This window comes from Eretmochelys imbricata, chromosome 22 (genome assembly GCF_965152235.1).
Source record: "Eretmochelys imbricata isolate rEreImb1 chromosome 22, rEreImb1.hap1, whole genome shotgun sequence".
Taxonomy (NCBI): domain Eukaryota; kingdom Metazoa; phylum Chordata; order Testudines; family Cheloniidae; genus Eretmochelys; species Eretmochelys imbricata.
The window spans coordinates 17899970-17922510 of NC_135593.1; the positions used below are offsets into that span (position 1 = coordinate 17899970).

The 22541-nt window shown below is 40.9% G+C and overlaps 1 protein-coding gene across 1 annotated transcript in view; it reads right to left on the reverse strand.

The window, feature by feature from the left end:
* Positions 1-22541, reverse strand: part of CADM1 (cell adhesion molecule 1) — a 288504-nt gene that overhangs the window by 26597 nt on the left and 239366 nt on the right. Inside the window, exons 7-9 of the mRNA XM_077839810.1 lie at positions 19870-20042; positions 14919-14984; positions 914-931 (exon numbers count right to left, since the gene is read on the reverse strand). Of these exons, the coding sequence (XP_077695936.1) occupies positions 914-931; positions 14919-14984; positions 19870-20042 (257 nt within the window). The remainder of the gene's footprint in view (positions 1-913; positions 932-14918; positions 14985-19869; positions 20043-22541) is intronic.

A 22541-nucleotide genomic window follows, 5' to 3' on the forward strand; every position in this document is an offset into this window, starting at 1 on the left:
CTGCTTTGCAATCTAAATCACATTCTGTCAGAGAAGAGGAGCAGTGCTGAACATATAGACAGTTTATAAAGACCAACCTGTATTTTGGATGGACTTCCTACCGCCTCAGCTCTGAGTGTCCTGGCAACAAGATTATCTTCCCCAAAATTCCCTATCCTACTGGGTCTATTTACATTTCAGCAACACTGTAAATGGAAAATCTATCTCCATTTGTTGACTTACACCTGGTTCTACTTTCACTCCCATTACTATGCTGAATGGGTCAGAAAATTGTTACTACATGCATTTGTTGGTTGCATGCTATAATAGGCTGGTTATTCAGAATGTATTTGTAAATTGTCAATATTTACAAAAATATCCTCAAACTCTCAGTAAAGTACAGATGTGGTCATTCACATCAGAAAGGGGCTTCAAAGGACTACATTTGGACTATAAAGGCAATGTTTAAATGAATAAAAGCATATGTTAAAGTGCAGAGCAGCACTCAAACATATAATTTCTGTAAACGAGCCAGGAAGTTTAGTTTTATAATCACAGTACACAATTTCACATAGGCGTTCCCCCTCAATTAACATGCTCTCCTCAAAACCATAGGAACTGCAGTCTTTCCACATTCAGAATAAGCAACAGGAAGCACGAAGGGCTATTCCTTTGTAATTTAGCTAAGGACAGTCTATGTTTGAATTTCTGGACCATCAGTGAAGACGAGAATCACACAAGGAGTACACAATACTTACAGATTCAAAGTCTGCACGCTTTATATATCAAAGCAAAAAAAAAAGCACAATTTAACAAACTCTACACCAAGATTTGCATGACAGATTATCAAGCCATCATTAATCTGTTCCCACTGCCAACATATACTGTTCTTATCTTGGCAATCAAATCTAACATGTAGTTAATATGCTAGCACTTGTTCTCATGCTGAGAACTTTGGTGAAGGCAGCATGGAAGCCTTCCAAAACAAAAATGAGAACAAGAGTGGGCCTTTATTTTTTTGGAAGCAGCATTGTGATAATGCTTCATTTTGAACAAGCAAATGGTGAAGGGGAAAATGGAGGTGGGGGTAGGGAGCGTTGTTTAGAAAGAATTACAGAACTGTCAACTCTTGAGATACCATCTTGGCATCTACAAACAGTCAATTTACTGTCTTCCTGAAATAAAAAAAGTTATGTCAGCATTACGATTGAATAAAACTGTGCTAGAAGCAACCTTGTACTCATATGCTGGAAAAGATATTAGTCAAGAAACAGTGTGAACTGGACAGTGCATCTCGCTTCCTCTTCTGGGAACAGAGACCAACAGCTTACAAAAATAAAGTTCTCAAGCAGTTTATAAGCGAGAACAAATATCCAAGTCAAACAACATGTTTGCTGCAGCTGGAATGGTAAAGTTATGATTAGCAAATGGATTGGATGATTACAGCAGGAAACAGACCAGTTAAAGGTTTAGAATGCGCTTTCTGGAGGTCCTTCTCAATTCCACCATCTTCTTTCAGAACAAGGATTTTATACATACAGTATACGTACAATGCTGCACTGCAGAGGAATGATCTCATGTTCAGAAGTTTAAAACACACACTTAAAGCAGATTATTTTGCATTATGAGAGAGAGAAAATTAGCCTTTTGCTATGCTTCTTTGGTATGAGTCTAATGAGTATATGCAAAATGGTGTATAAATCACTCTCAAGAACACGACTGTTCTGCTTGGTGTAAGAGAAGAAATATAGCAGTAACAGGAAAGACTGTGCGGGCTGCTAGTGCTAGAATATCTTATGATTTTACCACGGGTTGACTAGTTTTTAAAAATAGTCCTCTGGATTTTAGCATGGTTACCCACTTTTAGTTTTATTTCATACTGAGGATAACCATGTTACCCCACTGATTAACTTTATGGTCCAAACTCTGGAGGGAGAAATCATATTTTCTCCTATCGAGCCGAAGGGAAGGTGTGTGTTATTGTTTCTAGTTTAAAGGTCCAGTGAAGTCAAGGAGTGAGTCTTCAATGACTTCAGCAGGCATTCGATCAGGTCCCCTAGTGATGGGTGATAGAATTTTATGAAAATGAAATTTATCTTATGGTGCCGACATTGGATGTTTTCTATTCTGAGGTGAGCACAGAGGATAGAAAGAAGAAGAAAACAAAATATTGAGGTGGAGTAAAAGCACTGTTAACCTCAAGGTAAAACAAAGAATAGGATTTTAATTAGTAAGGCTCAGCTAAAATTGTTTTATGTGGGGTAGTAAAAACAATCCAATGGCCTTTCCAGTTCCACACATCCATAATAATACAATGTTCACTAGATCAGTGGTTCTCAACCAGGGGTACTCAGAGGTCTTTCAGGGGGTACATCAACTCATCTAGATATTTGCCTAGTTTTACAACAGACTACATAAAAAGCCCTAGCAAAGTCAGTACAAACTAAAATTTCATTCAGACAATGACTTGTTTATACTGCTCTGTATACTGTACACTGAAATGTAAGTACAATATTCATATTCCAGTCTATTTATTTTATAATTATTTGGTAAAAATGAGAAAGTCAGCACTTTTTCAGTAATAGTGTGCTGTGACACTTTTGTATTTTTACATCTGATTTTGTAAGCAAGTAGTTTTTAAGTGAAGTGGAACTTGGGGTATACAAGACAAATCAGATTCCTGAAAGGGGTACAGTAGCCTGGAAAGAGACACTGCACTAGATGACTGTTTTATGAGTATCATCAAACATGGTATCCCAGAAAGGAATTTTTCTGCTGATATAAAATTGCATATTTCACTTAACTTTGACTTCCTTTTAGTATTTGTCATAGGACTCACTCAGTTCACTGTGGACAGGTCTTGAATGAATTAACCCCTCTAATACACATTATGCTGTGGTAGAATATGAAGGTATCTGCAAAACGGGAAGACACGGGCAACACATAAGCCTTTAGACACCACCATTTAACTAAAATGCATTGCCTCAGAGGCAGCAGGGCAATATTTAGTTGAAACAGTGGCACAAGCGCTCCGCTGTGGCACATTCTAATTCTTTCATCTGGCTTCTCTCCAACTTAAAATTGTTCATTGAGCGTGACAGACTGAGGGCTTAAAGCTAATCCATAAATTAGTCCGTAGTCTTGGGCAGAATGAACACCATAAATGAAAATCTCAGGAACAAAATTAAATGCATAAACTTAAAATGCTTTTTCTATTTCCAATTGAACTGCAGTGTTACTATCTTATAAGAAGCTACAGATTCGCTGGGGCTTTTTAAAAACAAACCCCATACTAGAAATGGACAGAGGAGTAGCATCTAAAAGTGCACATAAGACTCAACTGCACCCATTTCACGTGCCAGACTTTACTTTAAACCAACTAAGCAGCACAAACACAATATAGTTCCTTTCTAGTTTATTTCCTTAATTAAAGTAAAAAAAGGAGCCATTAGGCTCTCTGAGCAGACTCGCTGAAATCGTGTTACATCTGCTTTTTTCAGATTACTTCACATTTAGAAGGCCAGGGCAAGCATGAGTTCCCTTGATGTTACCATTTTTACAGCAATGCCCTAAGTAATGAATGCTCTGTATTAAATGAAAAGAACATTATTTTCCGGTTTCTTTCAAATCCACAGAAGATAGTAAAAGGAATACTGAAAAAATCTTCTATTAATTTCCACTGACCTAATGCCTAGCTTCATTTAATTTATGTTACACTTCAATTAAACTCAATGGTGGCAGGAGGGAGGATGGGGTGAATTCAAGCCTACATATAATGCAGAGCTGCAGCCATCCTTTATCTCTAAAGTCTTCCCAGAAGAATGATGAATGGACTCCATGTTTGATACTATAAGATCATTCTTTGTAAAATAATTCCAAGTTGGCTTCAAAGCTTCTGCAGAGGTGTGCAGCATTGCACCCCTGAGACAGCTTCATTTGGAGACCAGATGTTTCACAAAAAAAAAAATCAGGATCTGCCAAGTAGCTTTGTGTAGTTGGGGCGGGGGTGGAATTCTAGAACTGGTGCTGCAACTTGGTCTGGGATTTTTAACACTTATTCCAGAAAGCCCTACGATATGCACTCTCGCTTAGGCCCCAGCCTTGCGAAGAAAACTTAAGAGAATCTGCACAGAGCTGCCTGAAGTCAAAAGGGTTCCATACCTTTGCCTATGCTCCTTTCTTTGCAGGATAAGGGGTTTAGTAGCTATTATTTTAGAACAAGGACTCTTCCTATAGCATGCACAGATATTGGAAGCTACTAGATATACCAGCGGTCATGGAGAAGCCCTGTGAATTTTGAATTCAACAAAAATACTAAGTAGATATTTAGACTATATCTTGGAGAAGTGGAATAAGCAGTTTTATAATTTTTCCATCAGTCCTCTTGCTTCAAAATAGACAACTTTTCTGCAGATGCACAATCAAGTAAAAATGATTGCTGCAGTACTTTATTCATCACAAATGAGTAACACACACATCAAAGTGCTCTGGCTGTTATTGACAGAGCAGTGGGGTAAGACTGGCTTAGTTATTTCTTTGCAAGCATGTAGGTTATTCTCTCTTCCTCTTTCCCTTTAATGTGGTCACATATTGGATGAAAATGTCAGAGGAGTATGATGTTAACAGTAAATTAACTTGACATTTTATCAGGGACACAGGGAAGCTTCTACAGACACCAAGAACGGGACAATAAATAATTTGGGGAAAGGAATGACTAAGCGCTGTAAATCTCTGTACCGGCTTGTGAAGCATTGCGTGGCACCAAACACCTGGCTTTGTGTGCGTGTGTACACTTTCCAAGTTTACAACAACAGAAGAGTACTGTGAGGCTCTTATTTTGAGATTAGTGTTTTCTGATTTTCAAATGTCAAGTTGTATACACTGCTGCATCTTTAAAGCAGCATTCAGGAAAGGAGACAAAACTGCTGCTGGGGCCATCTGTAGTTTGCCCAGCCCCGGTTGGAATTGATCACCATCATTCATTGTAGAAGTTCATGGGAAAGAAACAAGTTTTCCATTTATCCATTAAATTTCATCTGAACCGCAGTACTGGCATCACAAAGTGTCATCTATAGTAACTGATTAGGCATGAAGCTTCCACATCCACTTGTACATATGTAGCCCCATTAATCCACATGATCTTTGAACCTCCCACAAACCTATTGCTCAAAATACCTTTCAGCAAAGAATGCCTTTTACGGCATACTTCCCACCCATAATCTTTTTGGATTACTCCTGGAATAAATCCCAGGCAGCTGTAGTTCATCACACTAGCAGCTGAAATCAGGAGAAGGACAAACTTGTGGTGGGAATAAAATTCTCATTTTATATGAGTTTTCTAGGATGTAAATTCCAATTTTAAAATGGGGCAACATTTTTCTTAGTTAACGAATACAAGAGTTCCCATTTTTATATTCAAAACCTACGCAAAGATGGAAAAAAGTTTTTCCACTGACTTAGTTTTGGAGTCTAACTTTAACCTGTCCTTCAGGAAGAGAGTTTTTTCAGACAGGAACTCAACACTATTCAAAGGAATTCATCTGGCAGAGAAGGAAATCCTTGGCATTTTTAGGCACCAGCACTGTAGCTTTAGCCTAGACAATATTTAAGTGTGAAGTCGTTCCCGGTTTGGCAGCACCTACCTTGTATTTATTTATCTATTATAAAGACAGTCAAGTTGTTTAGTCCCCATATTTAAAATTTCACAACATGGAATACTAATAAAACATTAACATTTAAGTGAAAAATGTATGAAAAATACTTAATTTCTACTTCAACAACCTCCTCCAGTGTTTGCAATCTAAACAGTGGAACATTTACATAAGATTTGGAAGTAGATTAATAATTTTACTTTCTAATGTTTAAACTTAAAAGCAGCAGAAAAACTGAAAAGTTCATTCTATTTTTACCATTTGGTTTTAACCATTTATGGCAGTGTTTCTCAAACTTCATTGCACTGTGACTCTCTTCTGACAACAAAAATTACTACACGACCCCAAGGGGGGGGGAGCCGAAGGACTTCAGCCCCAGGTGGGGAGCCTGTAACCTGAGCCCCAGCAAGTCTAACGCCAGCCCTCGCAACCCCATAAGATCGGGGTCGTGACCCACTTTGGGGTCCCAACCCACAGTTTGAGAACCGCTGATCTATGGTATCACCAATAAAGATGTGTTTATTTTTAAACCTTCCAGCATCCCTTTATCTTAAAGAAATGTTTTAATACATTTAAAAAGACTTCACAATTATTTTAAAGGCAAGTCATCTGATTATGAAACCTGCCAGTCCAGGATCAGGATGTGATGAATTGCTGAGGAGCCTTGACATTGCTCCAAGATTTCACTTGGGTCTCTGTGCAAGTTATAAAGGAACATCCATGAGATATATGCTCAAACATGTAATCTGCAACACTAGGGATTCCCTAGAAGTATGCTAAGTACATCCCACATTCCATTAAAACTGCTGCTATGTTACACGCAAGTGTCAACAGCAGAGGAGGAAACAAACATGACTGTGCAGTTACACAATTAATTGTTTTATGTGCTGAGGTGGAAGAAAATTAGCCCTACAGAGGGTAAAAAATTCTTTAAAAGGCAGACCATTTTTTATACTACATTATGCCCAAAGAGAAGGATTTAAAAAACAAAAGAACTTTTATCTCCCAGGATATAACAGCTGTCCAAAAAAAAGTATTTCAAGTGAGGACTCCAGTGGCAATTTAAATTATGCAGTTTGCTCTGCCATATCACAGTGTACATCTTAATGAACAAATGTCCACGAGGACAATTTGAAATGATAAAAAAGGATTTGCCAGTGATAACAGCTGAAATGCCAAAGGATGGTCAGAAAATCAGCGTAGATACTGAAAAGATCAAACCATCATGTGATAAATCGGAAGTAGCAAAGCAGCAGAGACAAAGCAAATGGTTTAAAGGTTGTGCTCTTTTGGACGCTCCATGACTTCCCCACAGCACTACAGAACTGCTTTCAGAGGTCAGCTTGACGGATCAGGTCAAGTCCATGCCAGCGGCCTTCACAGTCACCTCAGGCACGAGAGTGAGACACTTATGCTCAGGAAGCGGACTGACTGGACAACGAAGGCATGCCAAGTCTTGCCTTAGGTTGTCATCTAGGGCTGGCAAGGGGGCAGCACTGAACAGGGATTGTTAATAGGCTGGGGAGGAATTTTGTACAGAACAGGGGCCATATTTTGTAACAAAAATATATTGTCTGTTATAGCGACGCAAGCTCTCTGGCGTAGAAAGCTTGCCTTCCTGTAATGGCTGTATAGCACCGCCTAGTATATTTGGCTTTATATGAATAATCAAAATGGGTGTTTGCCACTGGAGATAATGGCTGAAGAACCTACTGAACCTGCCCATGCGCAAATGGGCCCACCCACGCCCATTGTTATTTACGGTAGAAAAAGTGAGCCCTCAAAGCATCTTCAGCACCTGAATCAGGAAGCATACTCTACATTGGAGGGGGCATCTAGGAAGGAGTCTAGTTTAAATGCAGAGAATAGTGCTTTGCAAATGAAAACTCTCTCGAACACAGCTCATTTTTCTTATGAAGACGGGGTCTTGGCAGAACTGCGCTCAGCTTCCATGTGATGCCAGCTGAGTGTGCCCCCAGCTTGTGCAGGGAATGAAGGGAGAGAAGGTGAAGTATAATTGAGATAAAATCTCCCCCGATTTGAGGAATCCCATTTAAAAATGCTTATAATTGGTTTGGGTGGAAGACTAAGCATGAAAAAAAGGAACACTACCACCTCTGAACAAAGTCAATCACCAGAATTCAGACTATATGCCAGGGGTGGCCAAAACGCGGCTTGAGAGCCGCATGTCGCTCTTTTACAGTTAAAGTGCGGCTCGTGGAGTCTCCCACACCTCCCCCTGCGAAACAGACTGGGATGGTGGGGCTACGGGCTTCTGCCATGCGGGGAGGAGAGTCTCAGGGCTTCAGCCCCAAGGGAGTTGCCTGCTGGGGATTGGGGTTTCAGCAGGAGTGGGGTTGAAGCTGAGCCCTGGCAGATGCGCTTTGCAGGGCTGAGGCCCCGAGTCCCAGCAGACATGCCCTGGCTCTCAAACTTCTGAAGATTATCGTATGTGGCTTGGAGGGTCAGTAAGTTTGGCCACCCCTGCTATATGAGAACAGTTCAGTATTTTGGAGGCAATAAAATTAGAAGTTACGTATTGTCCCTTGAGGCTTTTAAGTAGTATTTCTATACCACTGCTGTACATAATTCTTGCAATGATGCTAGTTTGTAAATGGATTTCAGTTGCAAAACTCATTACTAGAAAGAAGGGAAGATAAACTTCAGTATAAAACTGTAGGAACTTACTCATTGGTGTTTGGCTGCTGAAGCTTTAAGGTTAACAGGGTCTGCAATGAACTAAACAATGCAGGGGAAGAGTGGAAATTAATTTTTATATCCATTTGTCAGACTTGGGTTTCCAGTTAAATTTAGTAGACTGTCTAGTCTCTGTAGAAATGGAGATTGCAAATGTTCAGTTCCATAACCTTTAATCTATCTGGAGAGAGGAGCAAATGTTAAATTCCAGGAGTGCAGATACTGAGCCTTCAGGATAAGATAAATACATAGATAGCTGCTTGCTAAGACACACTAACTCTGCAAGATCACATCCATCAAAGAGAGGGATTTGACAAAGTTGTTCCAGTAGCAACTTCAGTTTGACAACACCTCAGTGCTAGCTTGTTCATTAGCACAAAGGCATTCTGTGCTGAGAGAAAATATACAACTCCTGGTTCAGGAGGTTAAAGTATATCTGTAAGGTGGCCTCAGATCTCAAGCGGAGAGGCCAGCAACTGAATGAGACAAACAGAAAGTCCACACTGAAACCAAGGAATTTGGCACAATTGACCTATTTCTGCCCTCATTAGAGTCAATGGAAAAGCTCCTAGTGATCTGGATAAGAGTAGAACAGAGTACAATGTCACTAACACAGTCTGGTCCCATGCACATTGGTCAAACCAACCAGATTAACTGCTGAGGGTTATGGCTAAGCATAAATTGCTTAAACACGTTTTTTAGCTCTGTTTTAGAAACCAGAGTACCTGGGGTCCTTTTCACACGGCTGCTAAGCAGCAAAGGTTTGGCATGGGGGCACCCAGTTTGTGGCAGACTGCAGAGTATGCATTTGCTTGATAGTCTAGTGGCATATGTGACGATATACATATATGTATACGTATGTCAGAAGCAACGGAAACTGAGCCTCGAGGCAAAGTCTGCTTAACTGGTGGATGCATAAGTATAAAACATTTAAAGCTAATCCAGGTAGAGACTTCAAATGAGGCCATGGTCAGAACAGTAATTATATATAATATTGGCCCCTCTTCTTACTCAATACATCTGCCCCCTGCCTATTTCATCCTGTGACTGGTTACTTTAGTGAAAACAGTTTTTTTTGTTTTTTTGTTTTTAATTTTTACCAGACGTTTAGCACTGCAAAACCAGTATAGCAAGGGGCAGAGGAAATGGCATTCTGGACCACCTCACATGGATTAATAGAATTCCTGTTGTAGGTTCCCTGTTACTGGCCATGATGCGTAGAAAGCAAGAGTCCACCTTGACCTTCCAGATCCCAGAGTGCTTTTGCTGGGCTAGCGATTAGAAAACTACCTTTTCACTTGTAAATGGAGTAATTTCAATCTGCAAGTCACTGAGACAAAACATGGAACCCAACTATGCACTTCTTATATAGTCACTTTTAAGAGTATAATTACACCTTAGAACAGCAGGACCACCACAGAAGTGACAGATTTGAGCCTCCAGTCAAGGAAGCTGGTGCGTTTTGATGGAAGATTACCAAGGAAGAATAGGTGTGTGGGGGGGTGGAATCTTAGAAGCATTTTCCCTTCCAACAGAGGAGGAGGATCACTTCTCCAGCAGTGAATAAATCCTCCTCAGAAGATGGAACCCACCTTGTTACACTCACTAGATAGGTAAGGAGAGAGGGGATTCTACCACCAGGAACAGGCAAAAATGGGTGTCTGATCGCTGTAAGAATCATAAGATACCCATGACTTGCCCACTATAAGTGGCTGTCAGATCTCACCAGGCATGTGGATCTCTCTCAGAGTCTGAAGAAGATCTTACGATCTTGATGTGTCTGTGTCAACCACAAGTGAACTGTCAGAGAAATCCGCGGAGCTATATTTAGATTATTAGGATCATCATCAGGGCCCAAGGCCATTACAATAACTTTTCCCTGAAATGCTCCAAGGGCAGGCTCAGCTGACAGGGAATGTTACATGGGATTAGGCAGATTACAGAGGAAGGACAGTAGGGAAACTTGAGAGAAGGGGAAAGCACAGTGATGAAGCCAGCTAGCACATCAGCAGTGCTATGTGCATTTTGAATAACGACTGACCCTGAAAACCGTGAAGACAGCCTGGATCACAGGGGCGGGGGAGCTGGTAGATTTCTGATCCAAGCAACTCTGTTGGGGAAGGACTAAGAATGTGTGCGGCTATAAAAGCCAACTCGTAAGAGCACAGATTGAATAGTGAGGGGTGCTGCAGCAGCCTCGGGATCAAAGCATGAATGGTGAATGCAGAACATCGAATAACCAGTGAGACAACAAAATCTGTAAGCATCAGCAATAGGATCAAGCCACTAAACAACAATGTAGGGGACAATTTCCTGGTGCCAAGTGCTGGAGGAACCAACTAGGGGTAGAGCTCTTCTTGACCTGCTGCTCACAAACTGGGAAGAATTAGTAGGGGAAGCAAAAGTGGATGGGAACCTGGGAGGCAGTGACCATGAGATGGTCGAGTTCAGGATCCTGACACAGGGAAGACAGGAGAGCAGCAGAATATGGACCCTGGACTTCAGAAAAGCAGACTTTGACTCCCTCAGGGAACTTATGGGCAAGATCCCCTGGGAGAATAACATGAGGGGGAAAGGAGTCCAGGAGAGCTGGCTATATTTTAAAGAATCCTTATTGAGGTTACAGGGACAAACTATCCCGATGTGTAGAAAGAATAGTCAATATGGCAGGCGACCAGCTTGGCTTCACAGTGAAATCCTTGCTGATCTTAAACACAAAAAAGAAGCTTACAAGAAGTGGAAGATTGGACAAATGACCAGGGAAGAGTATAAAAATATTGCTCGGGCATGCAGGAGTGAAATCAGGAAGGCCAAATCACACCTGGAGTTGCAGCTAGCAAGAGATGTTAAGAGTAACAAGAAGGGTTTCTTCAGGTATGTTAGCAACAAGAAGAAAGCCAAGGAAAGTGTGGGCCTCTTACTGAATGAGGGAGGCAACCTAGTGACAGAGGATGTGGAAAAAGCTAATGTACTCAATGCTTTTTTTGCCTCTGTCTTCACGAACAAGGTCAGCTCCCAGACTATTGCACTGGGCAGCACAGCATGGGGAGGAGGTGACCATCCTCTGTGGAGAAAGAAGTGGTTGGGGACTATTTAGAAAAGCTGGACAAGCACAAGTCCATGGGGCCGGATGCGCTGCATCGAAGAGTGCTAAAAGAGTTGGCGGATGCGATTGCAGAGCCATTGGCCGTTATCTTTGAAAACTCATGGCGATCGGAGGAAGTCCCGGACGACTGGAAAAACGCTAATGTAGTGCCAATCTTTAAAAAAGGGAAGAAGGAGGATCCTGGGAACTACAGGCTAGTTAGCCTCACCTCAGTCCCTGGAAAAATCATGGAGCAGGTCCTCAAGGAATCAATTCTGAAGTACTAGGAGGAGAGGAAAGTCATCAGGATCAGTCAGCATGGATTCACCAAGGACAAGTCATGCCTGACTAATCTAATTGCCTTCTATGATGAGATAACTGGCTCTGTGGATGAGGGGAAAGCAGTGGACGTGTTGTTCCTTGACTTTAGCAAAGCTTTTGACACGGTCTCCCACAGTATTCTTGCCAGCAAGTTAAGGAAATATGGGCTGGATGAATGGACTATAAGGTGGATAGGAAGTTGGCTAGATTGTCGGGCTCAATGGGTAGTGATCAATGGCTCCATTTCTAGTTGGCAGCCGGTATCAAGTGGAGTGCCCCAAGGGTCGGTTCTCGGGCCGGTTTTGTTCAATATTTTCATAAATGATCTGGAGGATGGTGTGGATTGCACCCTCAGCAAGTTTGCAGATGACACTAAACTGGGAGGAGAGGTAGATACGCTGGAGGGTAGGGATAGGATACAGAGGGCCTTAGACAAATTAGAGGATTGGGCCAAAAGAAATCTGATGAGGTTCAACAAGGACAAGTGCAGAGTCTTGCACTTAGGACGGAAGAATCCCATGCACCGCTACAGACTAGGGACCAAATGGCTCGGCAGCAGTTCTGCAGAAAAGGAACTAGGGGTTACAGTGGACGAGAAGCTGGATATGAGTCAACGGTGTGCCGTTGTTGCCAAGAAGGCCAATGGCATTTTGGGATGTATAAGTAGGGACATTGCCAGCAGATCAAGGCATGCGATTGTTCCCCTCTATTCGGCATTGGTGAGGCCTCATCTGGAGTGCTGTGTCCAGTTTTGGGCCCCACACTACAAGATGGATGTGGAAAAATTGGAAAATGTCCAGCGGAGGGCACCAAAAATTATTCGGGGACTGGAACACATGACTTATGAGGAGAGGCTGAGGGAACTGGGATTGTTTAGTCTGAGGAAGAGAAGAATTAGGGGGGGATTTGATAGCTGCTTTCAAATACCTGAAAGGGGGTTCCAAAGAGGATGGATCTAGACTGTTCTCAGTGGTGGCAGATGACAGAACAAGGACTAATGGTCTCAAGTTGCAGTGGGGGAGGTTTAGGTTGGATATTAGGAAAAACTTTTTCATTAGGAGGGTGGTGAAACACTGGAATGCGTTACCTAGCGAGGTGGTGGAATCTCCTTTCTTAGAAGTTTTTAAGGTCAGGCTTGACAAATCCCTGACTGGGATGATTTAGCTGGGGATTGGTCCTGCTTTGAGCAGGGGGTTGGACTAGATGACCTCCTGAGGTCCCTTCCAACCCTGATATTCTATGATTCTATGAATGGATATAATATAATCAAGTTCAACATCAGTTAAGAGGGACTCATACCAAGAGCCAGTGATATTTAGTTTCCAGAAGAGTGACTTATTTAAAAATAATAATTAACAAACAACCAAACAATAAAATAGTGAGGAAGCTAGGAGTACCCAAAAGGAGAAGTTGGAGAACTCTGTTGAATCTGCATGGAGGTTGCCTAAGATGCCTTATTATAGTCTTGGATGGTAGCAACAATTTGAGCTACAAACCACATGTAACTTATTATTCGAAACAGCTACGATGTTGAGTGTGGAAGGGTAGCTTCGCAGAGTACCCATCTATACAAAATGAGCCCCAAAATGACATGCTAGCAATACTGATTTAATTTCTAGCGCTAAGAGATGAGAAAATCATTAGTATTACAATGCACGACATGAATATAATGTAATAGGGCCAAAGCAGCTTGGTTCCTGTAAGGGTAAGTTAACTGTAAATGGTTACAATGGCTCTTTGAAAGCATTAACAGAACAGTGTATAAAGAACCACCAAGTTACAGCATTCCTTTAGACCAAGAGACATTTGATAAGAAGTCTCCCCACAAAAGGCTCTGAAGGAAACTTTGACACAATGAGGTGAGAGGTTAAGACATATTATGGAATAAAAAGTCATTAAAAGATAAAAACTGTAATAAATAGCCAAGTCTCGAGATGGGAAAAAGTTAATACCAGCATGTTCCGAAGTTCATTAGTAAGGAGGTAGACAGTGGACCTGGAAGGAGGAAGACAGTGACATGGCAAAATCTGGACAACGCAATGACAGATGAAATACACTGGGACAAGAGCATGTTAAGGCACGTTGGAAGGAAGGTTTAAAATTAATTGTCGACACCCATGAGTTCTGATTTAGCTGTAAAAATCACATGGGAGCAGGGGTAGGAATGTAGGATAGTTAAAGTCGGCTAAGGCACAATGGTAGTCACAAATATAAATAAAACGTTATGCTGCTTTATGAAGGGAAAGGAGTATAATACCGGAAATAATATGCCACTGGACAATTGATGGTACATTCTTATCTTTAGTATTGTGGTCACTTTGTCACCTCTATCTCAAGAAAAAAAATATAGCTGAAATAAAACATCCAGGAAAGGGCAATGAAAATGAGCAGAGTATTGTAGCTGAGCAGGGAAAAAAATCAGAAAAACCTCCCTTTTGAGAAGTGACTGGGAAGACAGATGTAGTTACTGTGAAGAGGAGCTTTAGGTGAGATGATGGATGGATGGATGTAAAATAATGAGTGATGTATTATGGACAGTTGGGTGTTCCTATTTACCTGGTCCCAGAATACAGGAAAATAGGAATTCAAAATTAAAAGGCAACTTAAAAAAAGGTGAACAAAATATTCTTTTTAATATTAGAATAATATGCATAATTGACTGGTGGGCTCATATACAAGAGCTAGGTGGTGGTGTTATTCTTGCAGGATATTGAGGTAGATAGCTTGTTTTGTTAAGTTTCAGAACTAGATGAAACATTATGAATAAGAATAGCACTTGTAATCACACCAGTTGGACAAAGTTACAAACAAACTTCATGCTTCCGGGCATAAATAGCTCAGAAATTGATATCGACTGGGGTGAGCAAGATATTTAACACCCGCTCCCCGTGTTAGATGTACTATAGGGGTGTTTATACCTTCATTTGAAGTATCCAATATTAGCCAGCAGTCCTGGATTAAATGGACTGTCAGTCATGTCTGACATGTCAGTTTCCATGTTCCTAGAACATCTGCAGTAAGGACTGTCCAACTTCCTGAGATGATAAACACACCAGTACATGAATTGTATATTATGAAAAATAAATATTTTTTTTTTTGGTTCCCCCCCCCCCCAGGCTTCTGTTTATAGACATAAAAGACAATACACATTCAGGACATTTCCAATGGTTATGAAGGTACCATACCTGTGATGGTGGTAGGGGTGGTGGTGGTGGTGGTTGTTGTGGGAGGAGGGATAGTTGTGGGGGGATCTGGATAAAAAAATAAAAAGGAAAATAAAAAGGCAAATTAAGAAAAACAAGCAGAACACAACAATGATCAACAATGATAAGAGAGAAACAAGGACACTGAAAAGCAGCATGGCTGTTTGAGGTCTTTATTTCCCTAAAAGCAGGGGGCAAATTTCCCACCTGGCTTTAAAGACAGAACCCAGCTGCTGTAAAGTGGTATAGCTGCGTTGATTGCAATGGAGCTACACACAGACTTATGCCAGCAGAAGGACTCTGGCCTGAAATTTCTCTCTTGTTCTGTCATTTATAAATGCTAAAAAAATAAAAACCTATCACAGATTAGTCATTGATGGGGGATAGAGATGGAATGGGAGAGCTATAAGAAAAACAAACCACAAACTTCCTATGACAAGGAGGACAATTTGCTATGTACAAAGACAGACAACGGTGCTGTGTCATTTTTCCTACGTTTACATTTGAAAATTCTGATGGGGAAGGGGGGAGTTCCTGCTGAGCTTAACAGACTAAATATCCACAGCAGATTGAGTCTCTCATTTGCTTTTTCCAGAACTGTTAACTTCATTATTTTTCCTCCATCGATACATCTCCACAGGATGTAAAACTGCTTCTAAGCTAGTAATAAATACAAAGAAATGAGAATGTCACTATTAAATATCAAGTTCGAAGCATGCAAGATTTTACTGAGATTTTTTTTTTAAATAAAGTCAATATCTTTATCAATATTTTAATGCTGCCCTAGCTTTTGTTCATATCACATCCTGGATGGAAAAAAACAAAAAACTAGAAGAGATTTTTTTTCTTTACAAAGAATTTATAAAAGATACTTGGGCTGTTAAAGCCACCAAACAGTGCTAGGCTATACAGTATAAAATATTTATACCATATAGAGTACTATATCTTCACAAAAGTTACTTGGGGAAGGAGGAAAGATGAGAAAAGATGTGAAAGAAAAAATTATATGTATATCAATGCCCCCAAATGATCAAACTGAATGTGTTAAGTAGTCAGCAAGACTTTGAACTAAGGAATCATTCTGCAATAATAGAGCATGAAACGGTTCATAGGCTTTTGATTTTAAATTTTATCTAAAGCATGTCAACTTTTCATCACTGACACATCTGCTACTCTTTTATCTCCAACTGAGCTCTCAAATTCTCTAATTAATACATCCAAACTTTAATTATATGCTGCACCTTTATTGTGTTCAGTACAACTTCCTGAAAGTTAAGAAACATTACCTTGGAGTTCACCTCATTGTGAAGTCAGCTAAAGGAAAATGATCATTCATGAAGAATGTTTTTAAACATTTTTTCCTTCTCCTGCAGCTGCAGTATCTGGGTCCATTTCTTTATTAGATAACTTCTTCATAATCCGCCTAACTTGGGATACTACACTGATGTTTCTTTATTACCAGTGGAGACAGAGCAAAGCATGAGAAGAAAATCACCAACCTTCGTCACTGAGGATGAAAAACTGAATTTTGTGTTTCACTATCTCTACCAGGGGAAACTGCTACTGACAGTTTCGTCCCTACTGATTGCGGGAGATGATTGTCTAGTCTCATGTGCTAATCACACTAGAGATTCCTAGGAAAAGTCTTTGGTCACTCCCAGTGTGAAATCAATTTTTAGGTAACAACATTTTCAGTTTGTATTATCTTGTATGTGATTAGACAGCCTTATAACACATCAGCAGAATACAAGGGGGGTGTTAAGGACAGTTCCGCACCAATCACTTCGCAGGTTCTTGCTGCTAGAAGTCACTTTAGACTAAATGCTATTTAAACATATGTGTATTTTAATTTTATAAGGAGATTAATCTTGATGAGGTGGAGTAGGGCTGACATGTCAGATGGTCACAGCTCTTCTGCACTCATCACACTCTACTGCATCAGATAACTATTAAGGGACTTGTTAAGACACTGAGTGATTTGACAGACTAATCACCCTATTTTCTTATTCTCTCTCTTAAGGTCAATTTGGTGTTGGTACAAAGTCCTGTACTGACAGCCCTGGAGAATAAGTCCTACTTATCCATGGAACAGGTAGGGAGGCAAGCAGTAAGGAAACCTTTTAATGCATTTTGCACTAGGCTTGTAGATGCAACTTCCCCGGGTCAGTTTCCATGCTGAGAAAAAGATGCCCAATGTGGTGATAGCTTATGAGGCATGAATGCTTTATTAAGAGGTGGACTCAGACTGTCGATGCATTTCCGCACAGGACACAGCATAGTATTTGTATTCCTTAATGCTGAGCTGGGTTAGATTTGAACCCGTGCACTAGAGAAGGGAGCCATGAGCAATCCACTCTCATAAGACCAACAACTCTGAATTCCTGGGCTACACATGCATGGCCTCAACGGACTTCTTTATACAATCTAGCGTACTGAGCTGGATTGGGACGCTCCTGATTTGACACAATCTTGACATGACGGTATGTAGATCAGTTACTTGACCATGGACCCCCAACAGACTATAAAAGCAGCTAATCATGCCTATATGGTGGTCATATGTATGAACTAAGGGCACAGGCTAAAAATCTTTGGAAATTTTTATTTCTCTTAAAATAATTTAATTGCAGTCTTTTCCTGTGAATTAAATGTGCCAAGGTACAGCACTGCCAGCCCTAAACTTCTTGTTAACACAACAGACACAGCAAAACCAGTGACAGTGTGTGCTAACATGAGCTCTGGAAATTTCACTCTTCGACCATGTCTAACATTCAGAAGGGAGTTCAGTTTCCAGAGCACATTGAATTCTTGGCCTGAAACTGCAAGAGATTCCAACTCAAGACATTCCAACTAGAGCTGTTTCTAAGGGAAGCCCACTAGGGACTGGACTGAGACCAGTTCATTTAATATCTGCTAAAGTTTGGTTAAAATTCTCCTTTACAGGACAAGTAGTATATGAAGCGACCCAAGGAATGGAAAGTCATTTCATTGTTGTTTTACTATATTGCATAGTTCTAGTTTTATATGAACTCCTTAGTTATGATGTTTAGGACAATATACAGAACGTGTGATTGCACTGATGCAATAAGCATGAGCCTTGTTTCACGTGTTCTCATGTTGTCATTTAGTACGGAGAGTTCATTCCTTCTAGGGCTGCAAGGTCATGTAGCTGTTGATCTAAGGAAGAAACACTGGTGTGAATGCATCCCCCACCTCACCAGACCCAGAGAAGAGAAATGACTCTGAAATATGGATGTGTCTCTTATGAAATAAACTTCCATTATAAAAGTAGAAGCCCTTTTTTTGGCACTTAAGGGAAAAATATTGGAAATGTTCAGTATTTGTTTAATTCAGCTGTTTTCAAACTGTGGGTCAGGACCCCAAAGTGGGCGGTGACTCCATTTTAATGGGGTCGCCAGGGCTGGCATGAGACTTGCTGGGGCTGAAGCCCAGGCCCCACTGCCCAGAGCCAAAGCCGAAGCCTGAGGGCTTCAGCCCGGAGTGGTGAGGCTCAGGTTACAGGCCCCCAGTCTGAGGCTGAACCTGTGGGGCTCCTGCTTCGGCCCCACGCCCTGGGTGGTGGGACTCGGACTTTGGCCCCCCACGCTGGGCAGTGGGGCTCAGGCAGGCTCAAGCTTCAGTCCCCCCACTGGGGTTGTGTAGTAATTTTTCTTGTCAGAAGGGAGTTGCAAAGCAATGAAGTTTGAAAACCTCTGGTTTAATTATATCTTTAGACATACATTTCTACAGGGGCCTCCCTTTCTAAATGCTTAAAATATTGTACATGTAAAGCAACGCTTGTGTACGAAAGTCAAAAGGTGGGCACTGTAGCTGCCTGATCTGTGCCAACACAAAGGATTTTGTGCTGTATTGTTCCAGGCGGAGGGAATATGAAGTAAGTTTTAAACCAGAGCAAGCTTCCAAAACACAATACCAGCACAATCTTAATTGTAATAATTCAAATTACATCACTTATCAATATTTGTGAGAAGTCAAGGGGGTTTTATAAACAGTCAGGCTTGACTTGATCTCTCCTTAGAGCCTGTCCATGCCACCTGCACACACTAGGGGTGGCAGCATTTATATAATGCAGATGAAAAAAACCATGCATCTTCAGTCTTCCTAGAGAACTAGCCTTTAACATGTAGCGCAAGGGAATGGTTCATAATTAGATTGGCGATCATTCTTCAAGTGTCTACTGAATCTTCATTATATGCCCGACCTCCATGACAAGAGCACAACAAGGTTAAAAGTGATGGTAAAATAATGCAGAGGAACTGAAGAATTAAAGTAGGTACTTAATAGCACTTTAGAAAGATGCTGAGGCATGTTTTAGTGTCTGTTTGGCAGCCATAGATATGTTTAAGACATCTCATTCCTCCAGCTTATTTACTGGTTTGTAATTATCTGGATATGCTTGCTGATTCTTCAGTAATTTAACTTGCTAAAAACAGAGTGGAGAGAAAATCCTGTACCATTGCTGCAGACATTACACAACAGATTAGATAAGACACCATGGTGAAATGAACTAGGGAGTAGTCCTAAAATATTCAGCACTCTCAGAGGATAACTTAAGCCCCCCCCGTCTCCCACGAGCCCCTCCCCACAACCCCGCCAGCTTCTGCTCTTGCTTTTTCCTGCACTGCATCTTACAATCCATCTCACCTCCACGGCAAGCTCACAATGACAGCTCCAAGAAGTCGTCACTTACTGGACTTTGAACATAAGAGGCTCTGCATCTGAGGCTAGCATCGGGGAAAAAAGAGTGAAGGAAATGGTTTCCCAGAAACCCCAAATATAATGAGAGGATGTGTCAGATGCTATCAGAAATTCTAGCATTAAGCAAAATGTTTACTTTTTCAAAAGCTTTCAGAGAGTGGTATGTAGCAATTATGTGTAAATGAGTCTAGTAGAATGGTGTTTTTTCCTCACGTACCGTATACGAACAGCATGTAATCCGCAGATGATTTCCCCACCGCATTTGAAGCCTCACAGCGGTATGTACCATTATCTGTTTTGTTTAGGTTATTAATGAGAAGGTTTGAACCCGACACTACAACGTGTTGAGGCATCTCATCATCTACTCTTAACCATTTCACTTCCGTAGGCCTATGCAGGAAGGGGAGAAAGAAACAATTGCATTACTAATTCCGACAATTAAGTCGGTATTTTCCACATTTCATCCACATCCAAATAGAAGATCACATGACAGACAAAAAGACACTGTAAGGAAATGACATGAAACTCTTGACCTTACTGAATAAGACACACCGTTTAGTGGATGCTTCCTTCATCTGCTTTTGAACCACTCGTGTCTCACACGCTGAAGCACTTACATTACTTACAATTTATCCTATACCAATTGGAAATGATTCCCCCCTGCGAGTAGTAATTTTTTTGCCTTGCTCTGCTGTTTCACAGCAATCCAAGAAGAACAGACTTCACCAAAAGATAATTATCTCATTAACTGGGGGGGGACCCACAAATCTGAAGGCTTGATGCCGACAGTCAATGGGCTATACTTGCATGTACAGTAGCCCTTTAAAGCGTGAATTAAATTTCAACAGCATTTTATTGTGAAACAAACATTAATTTAACAAAATTGATATATTTTAGCAAGTTTGAAAAGCTTTGAAAAGGGATATAGTTGACTCATTTGCAACATTTTTGTCTCTGCTGTTTGTTAGTACCATTTTAGCAGCTGGAAAATAACATTACCTCTTCTCCCCACCCCTAATTACCTTTTTTTCCATTTGGTAGTCTGTTCTCTTATCTGTTGCTAATGGAACAACAATGAACGTAATAGTTACGCAGCTCAGGGAACAGGCAAGTTTCTACAGAGTCAGTCGCAGGAACAACTGTTTTTGTAGGTCTCACAATGGCAGTAAGATTATTACTAACTTTCATTAAACATTCAAAAATACATCAATACAGTATTTGGAATCAAGGAAAAATTCATCACCATTCTAAGTAAGAGAAAATAATATTGTACCTCCTAGACAACTGAAGAATAATGCTCTTCTGACGAGTAAAGGGAAAAAAAACAAGCAAACTCTAGAACATTATCTAAACAGAAGTGGGACAACACACATTTCTGATGCAAAGTAAACAATTGAGAAGCACTGGCTTAAATTTTCCATTAATTCTAACAGTCTCACTGGGCAGTGACATATCTATGAATCAGGCATTGTGTCGGACTAATAGATATTCAAATCATAGTAGGGTACATTAAAAACTTTAAACTGTATCTAAAAAAAATAGTAATTGTGTTTGTCACCATGACCCAGTGAAGTAGCTTAAAAACTTAGTATCGCATGTGCCAGCCTTGCAGGCTGTGGCAAATGGGCTGCTTGATGATCAGAAGTCCTGCTTGACAGGTGAAACACTTGGGCTATGTCTACACGTCACAGCTTTTAGCAACACAGCTGTGTTGCTACACCATGCTGCTAAAAGTCACGCAGCGTAGCTGCTGTTTGTTGGCTCTCCTGCCTAAAAAAAAACCTTCCACCCTCAACAAGCAGCGTTTGTTCACACAGGTGCTAGTCATGGCAAAACTTTTGTCTTTCAGGTTTTTTTTTTTTGTAAACACTCTCTGAAAGATAGACGTTTTGACGTTCAATTGCCAGTGTAGATGTAACCATAGTGGGATAACAGGTGGGACAATATTTAATAGCAAATTAACGTTATCCTCAACTAGGCATTAGGTTCCACAGTGTTCCCCGCACCCCCAAGTAAGGAATTTGTGATGTGTTTAATTTACTCCAATTTAGGTTTTCAATGTAGGTCATGAGGCATTTGAGATCCTTCTCAAAGTTGGCTTTGCCTTTTGGAGTAAAAGATGAGCTCCTAATTAGCCTATGATGTAATTTTTTAAAAAGCTTTTTACTCCTGCAGAGACGGAAGGAAAGTTGGGATTTTTTTTGTCAAGAGCAGAAGCTCAAGTTTTGGCTGGAACACACTGCCTTCACACAGCCGCACACTTACAAAGGAAGAAATATGGGCTCGTGCTTAGAATAAAGGACTAATGTGGTAGTTGACTTCCGAATAGAACTCTCAGTTGCTAGGGGACTCTGAGCTAATTGCTTGGTTTGGCTGTGCTTTAGTACCCCAGCTGTAAAATGGGTATACCTCTATCTACCTCCCTCACACAGGTTTTGGAGGACTTAGCAGTTTGGAAAGTACTTCAAGATCACTGGATGAAAGATTATGTAGGAGAGCCAAGTATTCTTAAGGCAGTCGGACCCGGTGGGATAAAATTAGCTAGGTCTCTCCTACTGGAGAGCCAAAAGAGGGCGTTCATGCCATTTTTGAGGGTCCCACAAAAGTTCGGGCTTTTCATGATGACCAGGTGATGGACTTTTGTAAATAAAATAGATACTGAGAATCTTGAGACTGCCCACCAGGTAATACGAATGGATGTGACAGAGGGGATCTTCGGGCTGGGCAGCAGGAACTCCTGCATTCTGATCTCCTGTCTGCCATCAATTCACTGTGTGGATTTGGGCAAGTGCTAACCATTGTGTGCCTCAGTTTCCTGCTCTGTAAAATGGAGATAATTACTTACCTAGCCCACAGGTATCTGTGGAACTTAGTTAGTAAAAGCATGTA